The following is a 21,286-nucleotide window of genomic DNA, read 5'->3' on the forward strand; positions in this document are numbered from 1 at the left end:
ACCTGTCAGCCAGTCATCAGTAACACATTTCCTACATTTATTTCTGGCAATGGCGAGGCTTCTGGATGTAGTCAAGACTGACAGTAATAACCAAGGTTTACTGATCACCTCTTAGGACCTGCCTGGAACTCTGTCCCTGTGCCAAGTCTCTAGTGCTCAAAATAACTGTCCAAGGTGAGTATCACTGTGACTGCTGCTGCTGCTCCCATTGTCACCCCCCCCCCCCCGGGTTACACACGAGAAAGAGCAAACACAGCTAACTCGGTCCCCAAGGACACCCACGGTGGGCCTGGGCCGACTGTTTCTGCCTCTGCACACAGCTGTTTTTCTCATGCCAGCCAGTGCCCACTGGAATCCAGGAGGGGCTGGCACTGCCACGACTCGGCTGTGGTGCCATCGGCACCCTCCGCCCGACTGCAGACACAGGACTTGGGGTTAAAAGGGCGCCAGCGTGACCGTGGGCAGGCTCAGGACAGCAGGTCAGGCCCGAGCCTCATTAGAAACGACTCACTCACCCACATGTCCCCACCCGGCAGCACGATGGCCACAGCTAATGTACCATGGGCAAGAGATGCAGCTGGCCCGGGGCTGTCCCCTCTGACACGCTGGACCCACTCAGACCGGGAGCCTGCATGACCGATGAACCAGCACCTTTCCCGGAGCAGTTCGAACACTGGCAAAATGGGGCTGCTCAAATCCGTCCAACTCTCCGGGAAGGCTGGTCCCCACCCTGTGCCAACGGCAGCAGCAGCGAGGGGTAACCTGGGAGGGCAGGGACGCTCCCAGGGAGGGAAGTCTCAGAGCCCACAGCCCAAGCCACATTGCTGCAGGGGGCTCAGCCCTCCTGCTCGTCTCTCCCCTGAGCTACCTCCCCCCCCTTGCTCTCTCTCTCTCTCATGCTGGCCTCCTTCGATGTCCCCCTCCCTCTCTCCCTCTTTCTCCCTCCCTCTTTCTCTCCCTCTCTCTCCCTCTCCCTCTCTCTCACTCTCCCTCTCTCTCCCTCTCTCTCCCTCCCTCCCTCTCTCTCTCCCTCTCTCTCTCCCTCCCTCCCTCTCTCTCTCTCCCTCTCCCTCTCTCTCCCTCTCTCTCTCCCTCTCTCTCTCCCTCTCTCTCTCCCTCTCTCTCTCCCTCTCTCACTCTCCCTCCCTCTCTCTCTCCCTCTCTCTCTCCCTCTCTCTCACTCTCCCTCTCTCTCTCTCCCTCTCTCTCTCATGCTGGCCTCCTGCTCGTGCTCTCCCTCATGCTTGTCCCTGTCTTCTCTCTCTCCCATTCTCACACCAATCTCCCTTCTGTGTCTCTGTCTCTGCCTCTCCCCCAGCAGTTCTCATGCCGGAAGAGTTTGCTGACCCTTGTTGTGGCCAGCAGGTGCTTTAAACAGGCATCGGCCCTCAGCTGAGGGGAGGGGGTCTTCTGGGATCGAACAGCGGGTCACAGGCAAAGCAAAAGAACAAGGGGCTCCGTCTTTCCAGCTCGATTTTCTGTCCCTCTTTAGTTTTCAAGGACTCTCAAGGCCACGGCAAACTCTTTTCTGGGGACAAATGCCCCTTCCATGGTTTTAAGCTGATTTTGATATCAAGATCCCGTGTCTAACTTAGCACAGTATAAACAGGCAACCACATATCCCCTGGACTGGCTACGGATCAGATGAGAAGACACCGAGAAACCGAAAGAGCATGTCCAATTCTACACGCAAACAATTTTAGAGTTGAAAATAAAATTGAAAAGTGAATGCTCCGTTGCAAATTTAAGAGCACTGTCTTTAAAAACAACAAGAAGGCTGAAGCCATAGTACAGCGGGGAGGACACTGGACTTAGTGTGGCCGACCAGGGTTCGATCCCTGGCTCTCCATATGGTATCCTGAGCACCGCCAGGAGTGATCCCTGAGCTAAGAGGCAGGCGTCAGCCCTGAGCACCTCCAGTGTGCCCCCACTAAAAGAATTAAAGCAATAACAAAATTCAGGATGAGGCCACAGAATTTCTCAACAACACTCAACATGGGTGCTAGTTCTAAATGATGGCCTCGGCTCCCCACAGGAGCGGGGGGAACCACGGTGCCAGAGAGGAAAGGGGTGTTGGTGGTTTCCTACTGGAGTCCCACGAGTGATGGGGCCGGGGCAGCCTTCAGAGGCACCTGAGAACTTCGGGTCTTCGTCCCCAGACTTTGACATCAAAACGCCCCAGGAAGAAGACTGCTGGCACGTAAGAAGTAGTGAACGCATGATGAGAATGCCTTTCCACACTCCTGCACCCAAAGGACTCCCCAGGAGCTCAGAGCGCTGCCTATGGGGGAGGGTGTAGGGACCCCACGGCACCTCAGAGCTGGGCTCACTCCACGTGGCGATGCCCCTCAGCCATCCCTTCTTTCTCGGGAATCCCCCCCGTCAGTGACTCTGCGATAAAGATGCCAAGAGACCGCCACGGAGGGCTGTCGATAAGGGGGCACCTCCGAGGACTCAGGGAAGCCGAGTCAGCTCCCAAAGACCCTAAGGGATGAGGAAGAGAGTGCTCACCTCCCTCCCTCAGCTTCCCAAACACACTCTCCGTGCATCAACATTGGGTCGATGTCTGCTGTACATGTGGAAGCCCCACCTTAGAGGCGCTCACCCAAGGGAGCCAGGGAGGAAACGTCATACCTTGGGTTCTGTGGAATTCATGCTGGAGAACCGGCTGGTGGCGGCAGAGGAAGATGACACCTAGACAGGAAGGAAGGAGAAGCGTCACTCTAGCTAACCTACAACTGGCTTTACCTACGTGCCCAGGTAAACCTGCTCTTCACTCTTCCCCGGGGCGTGGCCCCCTGCACAGAGACTCTCTCCCACACAAGCCCAGCAGGTGGGTGCGATGTGAAAGGCGGGGGACTGGCCCCCGACGGGTTCCAGAGCTGTGGGTGTCCCTTGCTAACTGTCCTGGGGGAGGGGGCTTGACTGTGATGTTACGGCCTGCAGCTTCTCTCAACACTTCTCTTTAGAAGGCAATGATTGGGGCTGGAGAGATAGCACAGCGGGTAGGGCGTATGCCTTGCACGCAGCCGACCCGGGTTCGATTCCCAGCATCCCATAAGGTCCCCTGAGCACCGCCAGGAGTAACTCCTGAGTGCAGAGCCAGTGCAGGAACCTCTGCATCGCCAGGTGTGACCCAAAAAGGAAAAAAAAAAAGAAGGCAATGATTACCCTGGCCTCTGAGGGCGTCGGTGAATGCTGTTAGAGATCCCAGTTATGTGTCTGGGGAACACTGTCTTTGGGAATGTGAGCTCTACCAACTGTTAGCCTGCTGACCTGACACCAGAGTTTTCCAGGACATACACAGGGGAGGACACCGTCTACTTCTTAGGGCTGTAACGACTTGGGATAATGTGAATATAATACACCTGGCATGCTACAGGCATATTATACACATTAATTGCTAATAAATCATTCCTGTAATAGGGGCCAGAGCCAGCACAGGGGTTAAGGCACTTGCCTTGTATGTGGCGAGCTCTAAGGCTGGATCCCTGGCACTGTGTGTTGCCCAGAGCACAGAGTAGCACCTGGGCACTGCCAAGTGTGACCCCCAAACCAAGAAAAAGCTACTCCTGAACTATTGTGCAAGATGGGACAGAACCTAGATTTGACCCAATGGACGTAGCACCATGCGGGGTCCCGAAGAAGGAAAGCTCAGGGACGTTACCCGGCTCACCCTGCTCCTCCCCAGAGGTCCAGGGTGAGGAACAAAGATGAAATTCCTCCAGAGAAACCCCTTCTGAGGAATGCATACAGGCAGCGGGTTCAGCCCCTCCTGTCCCCAACATGCAGAAGGACACGTGTCGAGATGCTTTGCTGCTACACTCTGCATCGAGCACTGAAGTCACCGCCCCACCTCTGCCAATCCAGCTCCAGCTCACATCAGCCTCCGCCGTGGGCCAGTCCACCCAGGTTCGATACTCTGCACCCAGATGGTCCATATACATGGTCCCCTGAGCCTGCCAGGAGTGACCCCTGAGCGCAGAGAAAGGAGTAAACGCTGAGCACCCCTGGGTGTGGCCCCCCCCCAAAAAAAAAACAGAAAAAAAAAACCAGCTCCCAACACTTGAGCCTCTGTGTGGCACTGGCGGCCGTCTTCAGTGACAGCCTGTCGGGAAGAAGCTGCTGACCTGCCAACTGTACCCGGCCCCGCCCCGGGGCCTGGCCCTGAGTCACTGCTGAGGCTGAGTCCCAGTGAGGCATGAGCCCGTCGCTGCCAGCCCCGCACCCCACGACTGCCACCCCCACCCCCATGGAGTCCTAGTGCCCACAACCAACATCATCTTCCCCACCAGATCTCCTTCATTGAGAGCCATCGGGGATTCATTCCGGTAAAAGCCAAGGCTTGGATATACTGAGACTGCGGGGACACACACACACACACACACACACACACACACACACACACACACACACACAGAGGAACGCACACCCGTGGCCCACAGGAGGGTCCTCCTCACGACCTCTCATGGTGGAGAATGGATTCCAACGCTGACCGCCCCCCACCAAATGCACGGCCCAGCACGTGAGCATCGCTGTCCACTGAGGATTCTTCCCATTTGTGGGGGTTGCTCTGTCCACGTGACAGATTGGACTCGCGGGTACAATTCTCCATTCACACTCTTCCTCTGCTTTGCTACGCCCTGCCCCTGGGGTTCCTTTCAACCACAAAAAGCCTGCAAAGAATACTCTACCTGCAACTGCCTTTCAAACCTCAAATCCTCAGGCCAAAACTGTTTTTGCAAGAGGAGGGCCGTCACGTGGCACTCAAGAGGTCTGGAGCCCCCACTGGGGATTCTCCGGCAACCAGGCACCAGCCCTGTACAGGGCCCAGGGTTGCGGGGACACCAGCCAGCCCAGCCACCCCGGGCGTCCAGGGCACACCAAGTGATGCTCAGGGACCATGTGATATCAGGTATCAAACCCGGGTCAGGCGCTTGCCACCCACGTGTCCTAACTGCTGTGCCACCTTCCAGCCCCAAGAAAGCACACTTACACAAACCTTCCTTCAATCACAGAGCTGCCTTAGGCTCCCAACCTACCTGGCACACTTACGCAAACCTTCCTGCGATCACAGAGCTACCTTGGGCCTTTCAGCCTACCTGACTACTGGATCTCTAGAAAACTCAGCGTGAGCCTCCAACCCTAGCAAGGACCTGAGTTTCCCAGGCCCACCCAGAACAGGCCCCTGCCATGGGGGCAGCTGTGGTCCGGCCGGTAGCAAGTTACCAAGAGCATCGGGCTGAGGGCTCTGGGCCTCCCCTCCCTCAGTCCAGACCCATCACTCACTCAGACACTGAAGGTTTCCAACCCCAAATTAAGACAGTTCCTCCGTGAGGACGGGAATAAAGGAAGTAATCCCAGCCCCCGTGAAACCACTCGGCTGTGGCTGACCACAGTGCTCCCCACTATTATTTCAGCTGTAGAGACACATTTTGCTACTTGCTGTTTATGAATAAATAACAAACAGCACCTTTCATTAAGTAATTAGCACCTTCATGAAACAAATAGCACCTTTCGTGAAATAATTTCTGTACCTCATACAGCAGTGAATGAACGGAACCGAAAGGAAAGGTGCGTTGCTGTGCCGGGTGCCAACCACCCACCCTCCACTGCTCTGAAAGACGCTGAGGAGATCCAAGGGATAGCCTGGCCCACCAGGCAGACTCACAGCGGGCCAAGCTGCTCTAGCAGAGGCGGGGCACGAACGCCCGAGTCCATGAGCCCCCCCCCCGGCCCATCTCCCTGGCCCACCTGCAGTAGCCCCGACGCTCTGTCAAGCTGGTTCATGTACCCAAGAGCGTCAGAATCGACCCGTTCTCACCGAAGCCAGCCAGGCAGCCCGGAAAGAGAAGACTGAAATTAAATTTTGGTTTTGTGAAGAGTCCACATGCGGCATCTCACTTCTGGCACTGTGCACTGAAATCTCTTCAGACGTGTTGGCTCGTCACAGCAAGGATGCCGGAAGCTTGCTGCAGGGAGCCAGTGGGCCCGGAGCGGGAGGCGCCTGTGTTCAGCCCTGGGAAACGGGAATCACTTTCTTTTCCCAGTAAGAGCCAAGGCCTCCCAGATGCCAGCTCACAGCACAGAGCACCTGGGCCCATTTATTCTTACGTCATGGCGAGATGGAAGTACCTATTTCCTCATGAAGTACATATACGCACATTATTAATCTGTATATCGATCATCTACTACATACCATCTATTACCCATCTATCAACTATCATCATCCATTGTCTATCCATACCAGTCTACCATGAGCTTCCTCCACCCTCAAAGGTCCCACGGGCTGGAGCCTTCTGCCTCCCACCCCCGATATCCCTCTGTCCAGGGCAATCCCGCTCCCAGCCTGGCACTGTGCCCACAGTGACCCAACAGGCTCCCGCGCTGCCGTCCCTGTCAAAGCTCCTCTTCCAGCGTGCAGACCCCACACCTGGGCCAGGTGTTCCCCGAGCTGAGTGCTGGGCCAGGTGCGTACCAGGCTGAGGGCAGGAGTGGATGGGGCCGGCAGAGGCAGCCCCAGGCAGTGCCTCCACTCTGCTGCGGGAATCAAACTGGATGGAAATCTTTCTGCGCTCCTGCCCTCTCCACTGCCGCCATGAGGGCCCTGCCCTGCTGGCCTCTGAGGACACAGCTTCTTCCAGGACCTGCCAGGCTGCTGCAGAAACCCTCCCCCTGCCTCTCCCCTCCCCTCTCCTGCGGGTGGGACACTTCCCTCCACCCTCTAACTCCAGTCTCTTCTCCACCCTCCATTCCCTCCCCCTCCCCTGCAGGAGCCTGAACTGCTGCTTCGCCCAGACCAGGCTGCTCCATCCTCTGACACCTGCCCTGTCTGAGAGTCCCCCGGGGTCACGAGTGTCACTCACACCTGGCCCACCCTCCCTGACCCTGAGCCCTCCCCAGCCTCCCTGTCTCCTCTGCAAAGCCTCTCCCGACTGCTCCCTGTTCTCCGAGTCCTCCACCTGCAGTGCTCTCCCTGCACGCTCACCGTCCCACACCCTCATCCCCATCTCTGACCCACCAGGGGGCACCTCCCCACCCCCCACTCACGCCTCCTACCTCCCATTGATGTAGGCAGGCAGGCAGGCAGATAGGGAAGACCCCCTCCCAAGGCAACAGCAGAAAATTTCCTGGGAAGTAATTGCCCTGAAGCTGGGAAAGCCAACCTTGCAGAAAACAGGAACTAAGGCCTAATAGGACCCTCACCAGGCACCAGTCAGTAAAGAGCCCTGAAAAGGCTGGACCCCTACAGAGACAGACACACAATTAAGGACTTGAAAGAGATTCACCAGAAACGTCACAGCTGTTCCTTTGATACAATACCTGATCGACCCTCAGAAAACTCCAGACTAAGGTACCCCTAAGAATAAGCACAAAGCTGTCGTAAAGGTCATTCAGGGCCCACAACTCTCCCTTGGGTGCCTCCCTCTCCCACTTTCTCCCCCTCCTTTCTTTCAAAACCTCCAAATAAAACCTGTTTTATTTCGCTGCTCATCGACGCTGAAATTCTTTTCTGCGAGGCGAGACAAGAACCCCCAACACCCTGGGAAGGCCTGGGACTGGCCTCTCCTTTCCTGCGAAGGGCAAATCCTTGCTCCAACCTGAATCCGTGGCTCCCCAAGAAATCGGGTGCCGAGAAGACTCAGCGGACTTCAGGCGTGGCCTAAGGGCCACCTGGTGGGGCTGTCCGGGCCCGCGGCCAGCCGGGGCTCATCGCAGATGTTACCAGTCCTAGTCTTCCCAGCAGGTCCCAGGTGGCGGAGGCAGAGTGGGAGAAGGCGACCGTCTTTCTCTCCTCTCTGATTCAAGTGAGCCACCCGGGACATCACCGACGGTGCTGAGGCCCCGGCAGGCTCCAGCCCGGCCTTCCCTCACCTGGAGCCTGGGGCCCGCCACCGCAGCATGAGGTCATGCGGGGGCGCCTTCGTGAGTCACCTCCTGCTGCTCCCACACTCCTGGCCTGGGCCTGCGTCCACCACGCCCCGGTCCTTCACGCCCTCCAGGCGTTTCCCTCCGCCCTCCCTCCCCCTCCTCTCCAGTCCGACCCCTTTGGACAGGCCCGAGCCATCCTCCCCAGCCCCACGGGCTCCACAGCCCGGCTCAAACACGATCTCTCGAGGAAAGACCCGTGTTTTCTGCCAAACGCGAGCGACTCCATCCTTCATTCGAAGCCGCCGATTCCACAGAGATCCAGAGAGGGAGAGAGCGAGAGATCGAGCAAGAGAGAGAGACAGAGAGAGACAGAGAGAGACTCTGAGAAGCGTGATCATCATTCCCTTGCAGCACTGATTCCAGAACAATTTAGGGTCAACCCGGGTTCAATCCAATAGGTGGAGTCTGAGTCCCCCCAGCCCCCCCATCTCCCTGCCACAGGAAAAGGAGTGAATGTGGAGGAACTCAGGAGCCACAGTGCTCGGCGGGGGCATGGTGCAGCGTGGGGGGGGGGGGGGGGGGTGGGTGGGGGAGGTTCCCCATCACATTCCTGCCCCCTCTCTCCTCGCACCTTTCTCTTCCCTACAAAGCCGGAGCACCCCTGGCCTCACCTGGAAGACTCAGCTCGCCGCCAGCACCCGCGTCAGCGCCGGCTCTCTTTGCCTTCTGGGTCTGTCCTCCCTCAAGCCCTGAGTCACGCAGCCTGTGCTGGAGGGTGACGGAGCCTCTTCCGAGGACACTCGAGATCTCGCCCAAGCAGCCAGGGAATACCTGAGAGGTGGGGCCAGCCCCACGCCCAGCACAGTGCTGAGGACATGAAAGCACGGGGCTGAGGAAACCACCGCTCACACCCGCCCCCAGCTCGGGGGTCTCTGGCCAAGAGTGAAGCTAACCTGTTTGTCTATTTTCTTTGGTTTGGGGCCACTCCTGCCCTGTGCTTAGGAATCACTCCTGGCAGGCTCAGGGGACCTTGGGTGGGGGCAGGGGATCGATCTGGGGTTGGCCACGCAAGGCAAGTGCCTTCACCTCTAGCTCTCTGCTGTGCCTGACTTGGTTTTAAAAGCTGGAATCAAGATCTTGGTTAAGAGAAGCCTGAAGCTTCAGGTAACTGCCCCCAAGGGCCTCAGAGCTCACAGGCCAGTGGACTGTGAAACACCCACACCACACAGAGCTGTTAGGAGAGTCCAGTCAGACCCAAATGCTAGTGCAGCTTGGACAAAACACAAAACAAATAGAAGAATGCTCCTAAAATTTAAAAAAAAAATCTGAAATCAACTCCTTTTTTTTTTTTTTTGGCTTTTTGGGTCACACCCGGCGATGCACGGGGGTTACTCCTGGCTCTGCACTCAGGAGTTACTCCTGGTGGTGCTCAGGGGACCTTATGGGATGCTGGGAATTGAACCCGGGTCGGCCGCATGCAAGGCAAACGCCCTACCCGCTGTGCTATCTCTCCAGCCCCAATCAACTCCTTTTTAACTATTAAAATGCACTTTGCTAGATACATCACAAAGCAAAAGAATGGTTTCTGAGCCATAGAACTCTCAATCACATACTCCATCATGAGTGCTCGGAAATGACAGGTCTACAAACCAAAACTCTTCCCTCACAGGACCTAGGAGACCCAAGCTCCAACCCCAGGAGGGCGCTGAGACAGTCCCACAATCTGGACCATGGCAGTTGCTTCACTGGATCTGTCAAACACAGGCAAGACTCTGTACATGTGGAGATCTGAGAGCGCATTGCTAACCCAAGCCCAGCACCTGGAGTTTGATTTTGTGGAAAACTAGGGCAACTGTGCTGAACGCAAGATGGAAAACTAGTCAGAATTATGTCATGTGAACATCCAACCATTGCATCACTGCTATCAACCCGAAACCGTAACACTGTGACCACACACGTGCAGGCACAAACACACACACACACACACGTGTACACATAAACATACCCCCCCACACGCCCCCCACATGCACATACGCCTGGGTTGCTTCCTCTGTGACACCTGGCGGGGGGGGGGGGGGGCGGTGATGGGATTCTTTGAGGGAATGAGCTGAAGACCTCCAAGAACAAGGAACCCACTTCGGGGTAGTTCCTTGAGCTCAAGTTACATGCCTGTCCCGTGATGATGCGTTATTCATGGCAGGAATTGAAAGCCTGGATGTTAAAGTCTCTCTGTTGTTCATGGCATCATCAAATCCATTCCTGCCATGTCTCTCCTTACTATACACAGGAATGGTGATTTATTTTTAAATGTTTTTCTCTAGATTCTGTGGCTGACAATGCTGGTTTCTCATGCACATAATTCCAACACCACACCCATCACGGAGGCAGGCAGGTAGAGAGGAAACGGCCCATGGCAATGGAATTTCTGAGTGGTAATAAATCCAATAATACAGAAGCTGCAAGAACTAAGGCCTAGGCCTGGTAAGATCTCCCTGGTGCCAGTGACAGACCTTGTGGAGGCTGGACCTTCAGCAGACACAAACTTCAGCAGAAACAGAGACTGCAAGTAAGGACCTGAAGGAGACTCATGACATCTGAGTGACCCCCACCTCTGCTGAGAAACTCCAGACCAAGGCAATCTCCCTAGCAACGAACTCTTACCTAGGTAGAAAGCCCTGTGAGGGCAGGTTAGAGAAACCCTATAAAGGCCACCTTGAACAAAGGAAGGGCGCGCATATGCTGCCCAAGCCCATGTGTCCACATGGCCAAGCACATGTGGTGCCTGAGCACATGTGTCGCCCGCATCTCCCCTCCTGAGATGTGTCCTGGGGCTCTCCACTTTTGCAGAAGCCCGTCTCCTCCCTTGAGCACACTGCTCTCTCGTTTTCTCTCCTTCCTTCCCCTTTCTAAAGGAACCCCAAATAAAATCTGTCCTCACTGCTTTCCTGAAATTCCTTTCTGCGATGAAGACAAGAGCCACAAGCCCTGGCAAAGCCTAGGACTGATGCCCCATTCCCGCAAAGAGCAAATCCTCGCTCCAGCCCGAGTCCGAGTCTTCCCAGCCAGTCCTGGGTGGCAGAGGCGGATCTGGAGAGAGTAACCCTCTCTCTCTCCTCTCCACCTCGTAAGCCACCCGAGGGAGCCCACCAACTTCACCTCCAATGTACCTCTCCCTCTCCCAAGGACCCCGATACACTTCCTCTCAAGCCCCTCTCCCCCAAATCCCTGTGTGAATCAGTTCTCCCATCTCACAGCCTCTCCCTTGTAGCTACCTTGCTGTCTTTAAATCCCACATATGAGAGATCTTTCTGTAGGTGCATTTCCTACCAACGCACTTCACTCGGCACGCAAACCCTAGTTCCATTCGTGTTGCTGCAAACTGCATGGTTTCGTTCAATAATAGTGATTTTAAAGCACCACCCAGCCAGCTCACAGAGGCAATGTTGAACCATAACACAGAGGCCTGGTTCTGGTGAAAGGTAAGAGCGACTCATCGGCAAACGAGGTTGAGTCACATCCCAGGGAGAAGGAGGCTGGTCAGGGCACCATGCCACACCCGGCCTGCACGGGTGTGGTACTAGGTAGTGGGAAGGTCCTGGCACACACTGATGTTTGAAGAGCACCAAAGAGGGAGACTTCTGAGGCCTGGGCTTGAGAGGCGCTTGGCAAAGGCTTCCCAGAAGAGAAGAGGACTGTCTTCTTCAGTACTGACTGTGCTCTGAGCTCGGTGGGTGCTAAGACCCATGACAGGCGCTTGAGAGATGTGATTTCACTTACAGCCTGTAAAGCCCCAACCTGAACGATACCGAAATGCTCCCAGTTAAGACATGGCGGAGCGAGGATTTTACCAGATAATGATACCAGTATCCATGAATGTTCTGCTGGAACAGGTTGACTCCCTTACCAAAAATATATATACATATATAAAGAGTGGGACTGAGGGATAGTACAGCAGGGAGGACACTTGCTTGCATGCAGTCCACCTAATTAGACCGTGGGCGCCCCTCATGGTCCCCCAGCCTCACCAGGACGGATCCCCGAGCACAGGGCCAGGAGTAAACCCTGAGTAGCACTGGGTGTAATCCAAAAACCAAACGAATGAAACGGTTAAATGTTTGTATTTTCTTTAAAATTGGAGCCGGAAGCTGGGATAGGGAGTCATTTCAGTTGAGCCTGAACTGATCTAATTGATAGTTTAGACTGAGAGCCTTTTCTAGGGGGGCAGTCAGACAAAGACAAACTCCTCTCAGCACCGAGGGGGGCGGGCGGAGGGAGAAGAGGATTCTCTCACGGCTCAGTAGACTGGATGGGGCAATGAGAGCTGTTCAAGGGGACACAGATTTCGGATAAAAATAGAGGCCTCAGCTCTAATTGCTCAGGGAAGTGACTCGTACATGGAATCCTGACCTCTGGCGTAACACGTGGGCAGACCTCAAAATAAACATGCAAAGGCTGCCTGGCAACCAGAACAATAGCCACAGCGGAGGAGAGACCCGATCCCAGCCGCCCAGCAGGCTGGCCACACCCGCCCTTGACTCAGCCCAAAGCCCTGCACAGAACTGTCAGTGGGCATGAGGCCCACCCTCCCTGCTACCAAGTAACCGGGTCATTTTCCAAGTGCTGTGAACCTCAATTTCTCCAGTCTGGTTTTGGGGCGTTTTATTGGGGGGGGGGGGGGTTGGATAACGACTTGGGCAAGAGCAGCAAACCACTTGGCCTAGATGAGTCATCAGAGAGGGGAGAGCAGCTATTTTTCTGCAGTAGCACTCAAGCCTCTGAGGAGCAGGGCTGCTGCCTCTGACACACGAACAAATTCCAAGGATAGCTGACTCTGGCTGCCGGGCCGAAGTAGGGAAACGGGACCGGAAACGAGAGCAGATGTTCCTCATCTGCTCCCCACGGGGAAAGGTCTGTCCACAGGACACTCCCTGGGCCTCTGTGAGTCACCCCAGCTCAGGACAACGGGAGCCTCAGGCATGAGGAGAGACTGGCCTTGACTAGTGGGGAGACTGTGTTAACCCCAGAGCCGGTTTCCTCAGCGGCAGTGGGGCGGGCTGGGGGATTCTGTGTCCTTCTGCAGCGTCAATAACACACGTGAGAGAAGGCGCTGGAATGACATGCAGCGAGAGGCCCGTGGGAAGCAGGAGGCTGTTCTCTGCTGTCTCACAGATCCACAGATCCGGGTCTAATTCTGGCTGAGTAACTCCAAGCCAGACGACTTCGCCTTCCAAATTGGAGTTTCCTACTTGTTGAATGGGAATATCTGAGATGACAGTGGGGATTAACTGTGTTCACAAAGTGTTTGGCTTGGTGCCCGGCTACGGTGAGTGAGTAAATAGTAGAGGTTTTCATTAACGTGTAAATACCAAGAGTGACTGTTTCTTTTTTAAAATAAAATTTTTAAAAAATGAGGCGGGGAGGGGGTAGCCACACCCGGTGGTGCTCAGGACTTACCCCTAGCTCAGCACTCAGGGATCATGCCTGGCAGAGCGCTGGGAACTTATGGGGTGCCGGGGATCAAATCCGGGCACGCTGCATGCAAAGCAAATGCCCTACCCGGCTATACCATCTCTCTGGATGTCAATAGCCGTTGTTTCTTCTTCTTTTTTTAATGTTTCTTAGTGAGACACCTTGAGGTACAGTTGTGGCCATACAAGGAGGTACAGTTGTAGACTTACAAATTTTTGTGCTTGGGTTTCAATTATACAATGATCGGGTACCCATCCCTCCACCAGTGCCCATTTTCCACCACCACTGATCCCAGTACCCCTCCCACCATCCCCCCATCCCTCCCATCCCACCCTGCCTTTTGTTCTCTCTCTCCTTTTGAGTGCTGTAGTTTGCAAAGGAGGCAGCCAATAGCCATTGTTTCTATCCACTGAATGCTAACTCAAAGTTTTTCTTTCTCAGAGAGAACAGTACCGAGCCAGGCACTGCTTTGGGAACGTTGCACATTAATGCTGTTTTTCTTTCCAAAAAAAAAAAAAGGACCATATTTTATTTTATTTATGTTGTGGCATTTTCTTTTGTTTCAAATGCTGGCTTGTTCGGGTCTGTGTTCCAGTCAATTACAGGAATAGGTTTCTAGGTAGCAAGATTATGTGTACAATCAGAAAAGACTCTGAGTCATCAAAGCGCTCCACATTATTGATGAAGTTGATTATGTAATAGCAAATATTCCATGCCCTGCCAAACAATTGTCTCAGTCTTTCATCTTGGGTTCCAAGGTGCATTCAAATTCATTCCTTAGGCATAGGCCAAAGAGAGTCAGATAACATCAGAACTTTTGTGGGCCCTTTAGTTATAACACCAGCTGCCAGCTTCAATCTCTGCGGGTTGATGGACTTAAAAATGTCTCCGACAGAAAGTGAGAGGGAGCTGAGGAGAAATACTGAGAACCAAGCACACAATGGCCACATCTTTGACGTGATCATTTAAAGCCTCTCAGTGAAGCACTTGAAAGCATCTGAATGACGTGAAGACTGAGGCACTTCTCATTTCACCAGCTGATTCTCAAATAATCAGAGCAGAAATCGGGCTGAAATAATAAAATGCCACTGAGAGGATTCTGAGAGCACCAGGGGCTGAGAGCAGACTCTGCATGAGAGGGTCTGGGTGTGAGCCTAGGACTACAAGGTCCCCGGGCACCTCTAGGACTGAGCACTGAGCCAGGAGAATCCCCTTAGCAGTCCCCACCCCACAAGAAACCAAAGCCAGACAAAGAAAAGAATCTCACAAAAATCAACGACAGCAAATTTAATCTTTGTAAATACTGAACAGGCGGTACTGTTCGCTGGAGAGAAAAAGGTCTGGTGTCAGACATCCAAGTTCTGCTTCGCCACCACCAAGAGGCTGAGACGCAAATTCCTTAACTGCCCTGCATCTGTTTCCTCAATTGTAAAATGAGAATAAAAACAGTATTCTGCCATTGTATTTCATTTTTCCAAGGATGAAGTTTGAATGAAAGGCCAGAGAGGTAATACAGCGGGCGGGGCTCTTTGCTTGCACACAGCTGATCCAAGTTCAATTCGGCATCACATATGGTCCCCAAAACACCACCAAGAGTGACCCCTGAGCACAGTCAGGCTGTGTCCCCCAAAATACAAAAACAAAATCAATTTCAATGACAAAAGAACGGATTTCAAATTGAAATTGATGCAAAAAATATGAATATCCCTAATGGTCTTCAGCCTAAGCAAAGATGCTACGGTCTACATTGTAAGGGGTGTTTTAGTTATGTAATATTTAATGTGGCAGCTTAAAATTCTCACCTTATTCATTCTCTAATACCAAACAAAATATCTAAAGAAACTAGTCAAAGGACTAGTTAACTCAAAGCAGTGTACAATAAGCCCTTTCACACAGGCAGGAAACTTTATTCCTTAGAAAGAGGCTCAAAAAATTTTAAATACTGAGCATGACAATAGACACGGGGACAATGGCTCCTAGGAGTCTTCTGAATTTAGATACAGTCAGTCAGCCTTCTTAGATGTAAACAATGGAGTGGCATTGTGTAAGGCAGGTGCTCTGAAATGAGCTTTAGAATCAAATACTCTCTTGTTACCTGCGTGACCTGGGCCAAGTTATTTTATCCTTATGGTCTTCACTTATGGAACTGTCCTAACAACCCCTTACCACGTCACAAAATATGAAACTCTTGAGAAGGTCAAATGAAATCCTATATAAGCCACTTGGCACTTGTTCAGTAATAATAAAAGATGGATTTTTCTTCTTCCCCTTTGCTTGCAATTACATAGATCCTGAGACTTCTACAAGTGACATTCAAGCTAAGAAACCTCCTAACCTTAGCACATTCTAGAACTATTTTCACCCTCAGTTAGAATGTTCTTGACTACTCTTTTGATTGTTTTCTATTGTCTGTCGGTTCACTATGAATGGCAGGCATATCTTCAATTCACTGGTCGATAAAACAACGTGGAGAAGTCACGTCTAACTAGATCTACCGCACCTATCTACAACGAAGATGGGACTTGCCACTGTCCAAATCTGAGTATCTTCCCAAGATTTTAATTGAAGACGTGGAGATGAGTGTCCAGCGTGTTTAATTTTTGGAAATGTAAACTCAATTGCCAGAGATCTGGAGAAGGAAACAATTTCAATTTGTTGGGCTGGGAATCCTGCCCAGCCATAAGAACACTGAGAACCACTCTGCACTCAGCACTGCAGTGATTAAACATTTCCTGAAACTGAGTGAAGGCTCAAATTCAATAGGCAACTGAAACTAAATTGTCCTTGGTGATCCAATTATCATGCAACTGCTTTAATTACTCACACTGTTTCTCAGTGATGTGGATTCGGCTCAAGTTTCAAACAGTGATTCACTCACTGGCCATCTTAAAACTCAAGACTGGAGTCAGATATCACACGGAAAGTAACTGATTTGTATAATATGAAGGGGGACTGGTTGCTAGGGTCTAATCACTGAAGCAGCCTGCAAAACATGCAGAAATTCTTAATTCCTTCAACATTTGGTGGTGAGAATGTTCACGGTTAACTGTTGGTGGTGAACATCACATCAGCCAGGAAGGAGTGTGGCGGGCTTTGACACCTCAGCTAAGCAGCTTCTCCAGGCAGGCACAGGATACGTGGAGACTTACAAGGGGGGAAAAAGGGGTGATAGCCTAAGAAGTTACAAGCCAGACGGGAAAAAATAGGGCTCAGGTGCTCGCCCAGCACACGGCTGACCCAGTTCATTCCCCTGCACCCCAGGAGTGATCCCAGAGCTCAGATCCAGGAGTAACCTCTGAGCAAGCTCTGAGCACCACCAGGTACAAGCCCTGAATCAAAAAAATTATAAAATAAATAATAAATAAATAAATGAATAACAAAGCTGCAACTCCCTGACATTAAGAACCACTGCTTCAGCTACTTTCAAACTGACAGGAATACAGGGTGGTGGAACTGGAGGTGGGAACAGTGCCTGCCTGAAGCCCTGCTGCCCACAACAGCGTGAATTATAGGAAATAAATAAAAACAAAAGTGAACAATTAAAGAACTTTAAAAGAGGGGCTGGGGGCTGGACCGATAGCATAGCGGGTAGGGCGTTTGCCTTGCACGCAGCCAACATGACCAACACAGGTTCGATTCCCAGCACCCCATACGGTCCCCCGAGCACCGCCAGGAGCAATTCCTGAGTGCATGAGCCAGGAGTAACCCCTGAGCATCGCCGGGTGTGACCCAAAAACCAAAAAAAAAAAAAAAAAAAAAAAAAAAAAAAGAGGGGCTGGAGCGACAGCACAGCGGGTAAGGCATTTGACTTGCACGCGGCAGAGCTGGTTCGATTCCCAGCATCCCATATGGTCCCCTGAGCACCGCCAGGAGTAATTCCTGAGTTAAGAGCCAGGAGTAACCCCTGTGCATAGCTGGGTGTGACCCAAAAAGCAAAAAAAAAATAATAATAACTTTAGAAGAAGGGCTGGAGAGATAGTAACTTGGGTAAGGTGCTTGCCTTGCAAAGAGGGTGACCTGGGTTCAATCCCTGGCATCCCGTATAGTCCCCCAAGTACTGAGCACCAAGCACTGGGCACTAAGGTCTAAGCACATAGGAGTAATTCCTAAGTATGAAACTGGTGTGGCCCAAAAACAAAACACACAAAACAAATGAATAGATGTTGGGACAGCGGCCAGAGAGATGGCCTTTGTTTTCTATCCTTTATTGTTCTCTCCTGGCACTTCTCTTCTCCTGGGACAAATCGGCTAGTCATACTTTCACCTGGGGGTAACTCAACAAGCACCACCGAAACAAAAGAGAAAGAAATCAGACCACACTACCATGATCAAATAGTTTCACAGAACCACTTCTCCGAAGTGTTCACTCTTGTCTATTTTCAAAGGAGAATTCCTGGTGCTGATATAATGATGACCAGCAGCAGCTCAGGCTGCTTAGGGGTCCAGAAGTTCCTTTCTCTCATTGGCAGGACAGAAAGAATCATAGCCGGAGGATAACAAAAGCCCAAGGCAGCAGACACTGAGATCAGGTCTTTCGCGGGGAGCTACCCAGGTTGGTTTAGAGGGCGTGAACAACACAATTCCGGCCACCAATTTCCATGCTTCCTACAGACTGGGCCACCCCAACCTCATCCGTCTTTTCGTAAATAAAATCCTATGAGAAGACACAAGTCTACAGGCGTGTGAGCACTGTTTCTGATGTAGTATTAGCACGAGAATGTGCACAACCCCGGGCTTTGATGCAGATCGGTCATAGCAATGGGGCTCTAGACAATCACTTTACTTCCCTGGCTGGATACTAACACAACTGGAGAAGAGGCGGGGCCACACCTAGTGGTACTCAGGACTGACTCCTGGCTCCGTGCTCCAGGATCAGGGAACCATATGCAGTGCTGGAGATCAAGCCTAGCCAGCTGCATGCCAGAACCTTCCCTCTCTACTCTCTCCCAACTGCCATTTCACTACAAGAATGTGTATTTGTTCTTATTGTATACAAATGAGCACATACGCGACTGAGGCCGCACGAGCGCTCTCTGCTTCTTCCTCTGTGCCCTTCTCTGATGCTGGAGGTGATCGAGAGGCCAGAGATGGGCCGGAGCCAGCCCTAGGAACAGCCGACGCCTCTCCCTCCTGACCCACCTCCTCTCGCGGGAGCAAAGCTGGACACTCCAAGGCAAGGGCTGAGGTTAAACTGAAGACATCCGGGCAGGGAGTCTCAATCATAACCAAGGTTCACCTACAAAGCTGGCTTCGAGAGCATGCAGAGACTTAGACTGGAACTGGGAGGGATCAGGCACTTGCTTGGGATGGAATGAATATCTCGGCCTCGACTACACTTGGTTGAACTGCGTGCTCGGCCGCAATCCCCACCAACGTCTCACAAAGGTCAGAAGACAGACCAGCTCTGCATACACTGACTCACTCCTTAAAGTAGTTGGGATTAAACAGGAGTATTAGCTTCTCCGGAGCCCCCGTGAAACCATTCCTCTGTGATCCCACGGGGGCCCACTGAGAGGTGGGGTCTGAGAACCTCCCCTTCTGAGTGTCCCCCATGAACCTGATGCAGATACTCTCCAGGCCACAGATCAAGAGACACCAAAGAGAATCCCAAGCGGCTCAGCACGTCGCCAGGAGAAGAACTGCAGAGGGCCGGACGTTAGTGTAGAACCAACTCACAGACCTCCAGTCTCAGCAACCTTCTCTTCCCTAAGGAGACACAGAGTACCGAACACAGCCCTGCACCCAGCGGGGCCTTGCTTTGCCCCTGTCTTTAGTTGCTAACAGCACATCGGCAGGACAAGCTTCCAGGCTGCGGATAATACTCCCTTCCCCACTTATCAACATCGTACCCACTGTGACCAATATGGACCAGGGGGCCCAAGAACAAGGGAAATTATAAGTGTGTTGGAAAAGTAAGTAGAAGACTAATATCCATGGCCAGGGAAAACAGAGGTTAGGAAGACTGGTCACTGGGTGGATCTAATCACAAGTGTATGTGGGGCTGAGGGTGGGTAAGACAGACAAGAGACCGGCATGACCATTATAGCTGGGAATGATCATGCTGGACAAGAACCGAGTGCAAAGGGATATTCCTGATAACCTTTCAGAATCAATATTGCAAACCACCATGCCCAAACGCCCAAGAGGAGGGTGGGGGGAAGAGAGACAGACAGACAGACAGACAGACAGACAGACAGACAGAGAGAAGAAAAGAGCCTGCCATAGAGGCAGGCAGGGATGGGAGTGATGGGAGGAAAGGAACCTGGGGACATTGGTACTAGGAAATGTACCCTGGTGGAGGGATGGGTGCTGGAACACTGTATGACTGAAATTCAATCATGAACAGCTTTGTAAGGGTCTATCTCACAGTGATTCAGTAGCAAAAAAGCTTTTTTTTAAAAAAAAAAAAAAAAAGGAAAACACTCAAGAGAGACAGGACAGCAACTAAGCAGCTTCTTTTGCATCCTGTGGCTCTGGGTTCAATCTCCGACCCCACATATGATCAGCTCCCTGTGCAGTGCCTGGAGTGATTCCTGAGCACAGAGTCCAAAAGGAGCACTCCCAGGTGTGGCCCCAAATCCAAACCAAACCAAACAGACCCCACCCTCTTTTCAACATTTAAGAAACTCTTCTCCAAATAAAACAAGTTAGCTCTATTTGTTCGAAGCATGGCAAAGAAACGTTTAGGAACTAGATCGGCCAGCACAGCCACTGCCAGCCCGGCAGGCCAGGAACAGCCCTGTGTAACGGTCACGAACAGGAGCTTGCACTGTTTGGGGGCACCCATCGTTCAGTACGGCGAGGGTGATAAAGGGTGAGCAGAGGCGTTCCTTATCTTGCTAAGGACACACGGCCCCCGAAGCAAGAGCAGAGGCCGGGAATAGGTGAGAGAGCTGAGCAGTGTGGCCTTGGAGGCCGGGAAGCCCAGGAGCAGGGAATGGACCATTGCGGGCACGGAGCTCCCAGGGCTGGGCCGACCCCAGAAGCCCACGTGGAGTTTAGACGGAGCCACTGAGCCATACAGCCTAGGGTCAAACAGGCCCAGGTGCTGTGGAGTCTGATGGGACCTGGTCCAGTCTGTGTGGGGACAGGGGTCAGGCAGCTTTGGGGGAGCCCAGAATAATCCGTGCTGATCCCTCACAGCACAGCTGAGAGCTGTGTGGCGGGAGAGGGTGAGGACAGAGAAAGAGAAGGGTCAGGCTTGGGGGCGGCCGGCCCCACCCCTCTCAAAGATGACTCTGCACCCCACCCAACAGTGGCACCCGCATACTCCCACAGCAGCTGCATCTCCTGCACTGCACTGGTCCCATCGACCCTCTCAGAGCCCCCATTCTTAAAGTCCACTTCCAGATACATGAAACCCAGGAGGTCCCCAGGCCTGGCCCTCGGTCCTGTGCCTATGGAGGGTATGCCAGTGACCCTGCCACACTCCCACAGCCCCCGATGGGCCACCTTCTCTTCCAGTCCCCACCCAGAGCAGGTTTCCAGTTCACGGACCAGAGCTCCTTACTGATCTCCTTCCTTCCTGCTCTTTTTCCTTTCATTTTTCGGAGGGTGAGGGGGGGGCTCCTGGGGGTACCTGGCCACAGGGGACAGATGGCTCAGGGCAAGGTCCACGCATGCAGCAGTGCTGCCCAAGATCCTGTAGCACACTGGGGAACACTAGCACCCCCACCCCCACTCGCAGCCTGTCCAGGAGGGTCATACCTGGGGGGGGGGGGGGGGAACGGGGCTGGACTCTGTGCACAGCTCACCTGACTACCTCACAGCAGGGACTTCGTTCTTACTAGTGGTGAGGCCACGGCAGAGGTGCTGGGGCCTGCCAGGTCTTCTAATGTTGGGGCTGAACCCACGGCCATGGCCATATGAGGCGTAAGCTCTACCACTTAAGCTACATCCTGGGACGCGATTAGCTAGCTGCTCTTTAACTGTTAGCTAAAGGACA

The 21,286-nt window shown here is 52.9% G+C and overlaps 1 protein-coding gene across 6 annotated transcripts in view; it reads right to left on the minus strand.

Moving 5' to 3' along the window:
- The window catches only part of CAST (calpastatin), a 107,968-nt gene that overhangs the window by 45,934 nt on the left and 40,748 nt on the right, over positions 1 to 21,286 (minus strand). For all 6 annotated transcript variants that reach the window (XM_056112396.1, XM_056112399.1, XM_056112395.1 and 3 more), the window contains one exon: positions 2,635 to 2,694. In XM_056112396.1, coding sequence (XP_055968371.1) covers positions 2,635 to 2,694 — 60 coding nt within the window. The remainder of the gene's footprint in view (positions 1 to 2,634; positions 2,695 to 21,286) is intronic.

The sequence above is a fragment of the Sorex fumeus genome, unplaced genomic scaffold (assembly GCF_029834395.1).
Source record: "Sorex fumeus unplaced genomic scaffold, SorFum_2.1 ptg000018l, whole genome shotgun sequence".
NCBI lineage: Eukaryota > Metazoa > Chordata > Mammalia > Eulipotyphla > Soricidae > Sorex > Sorex fumeus.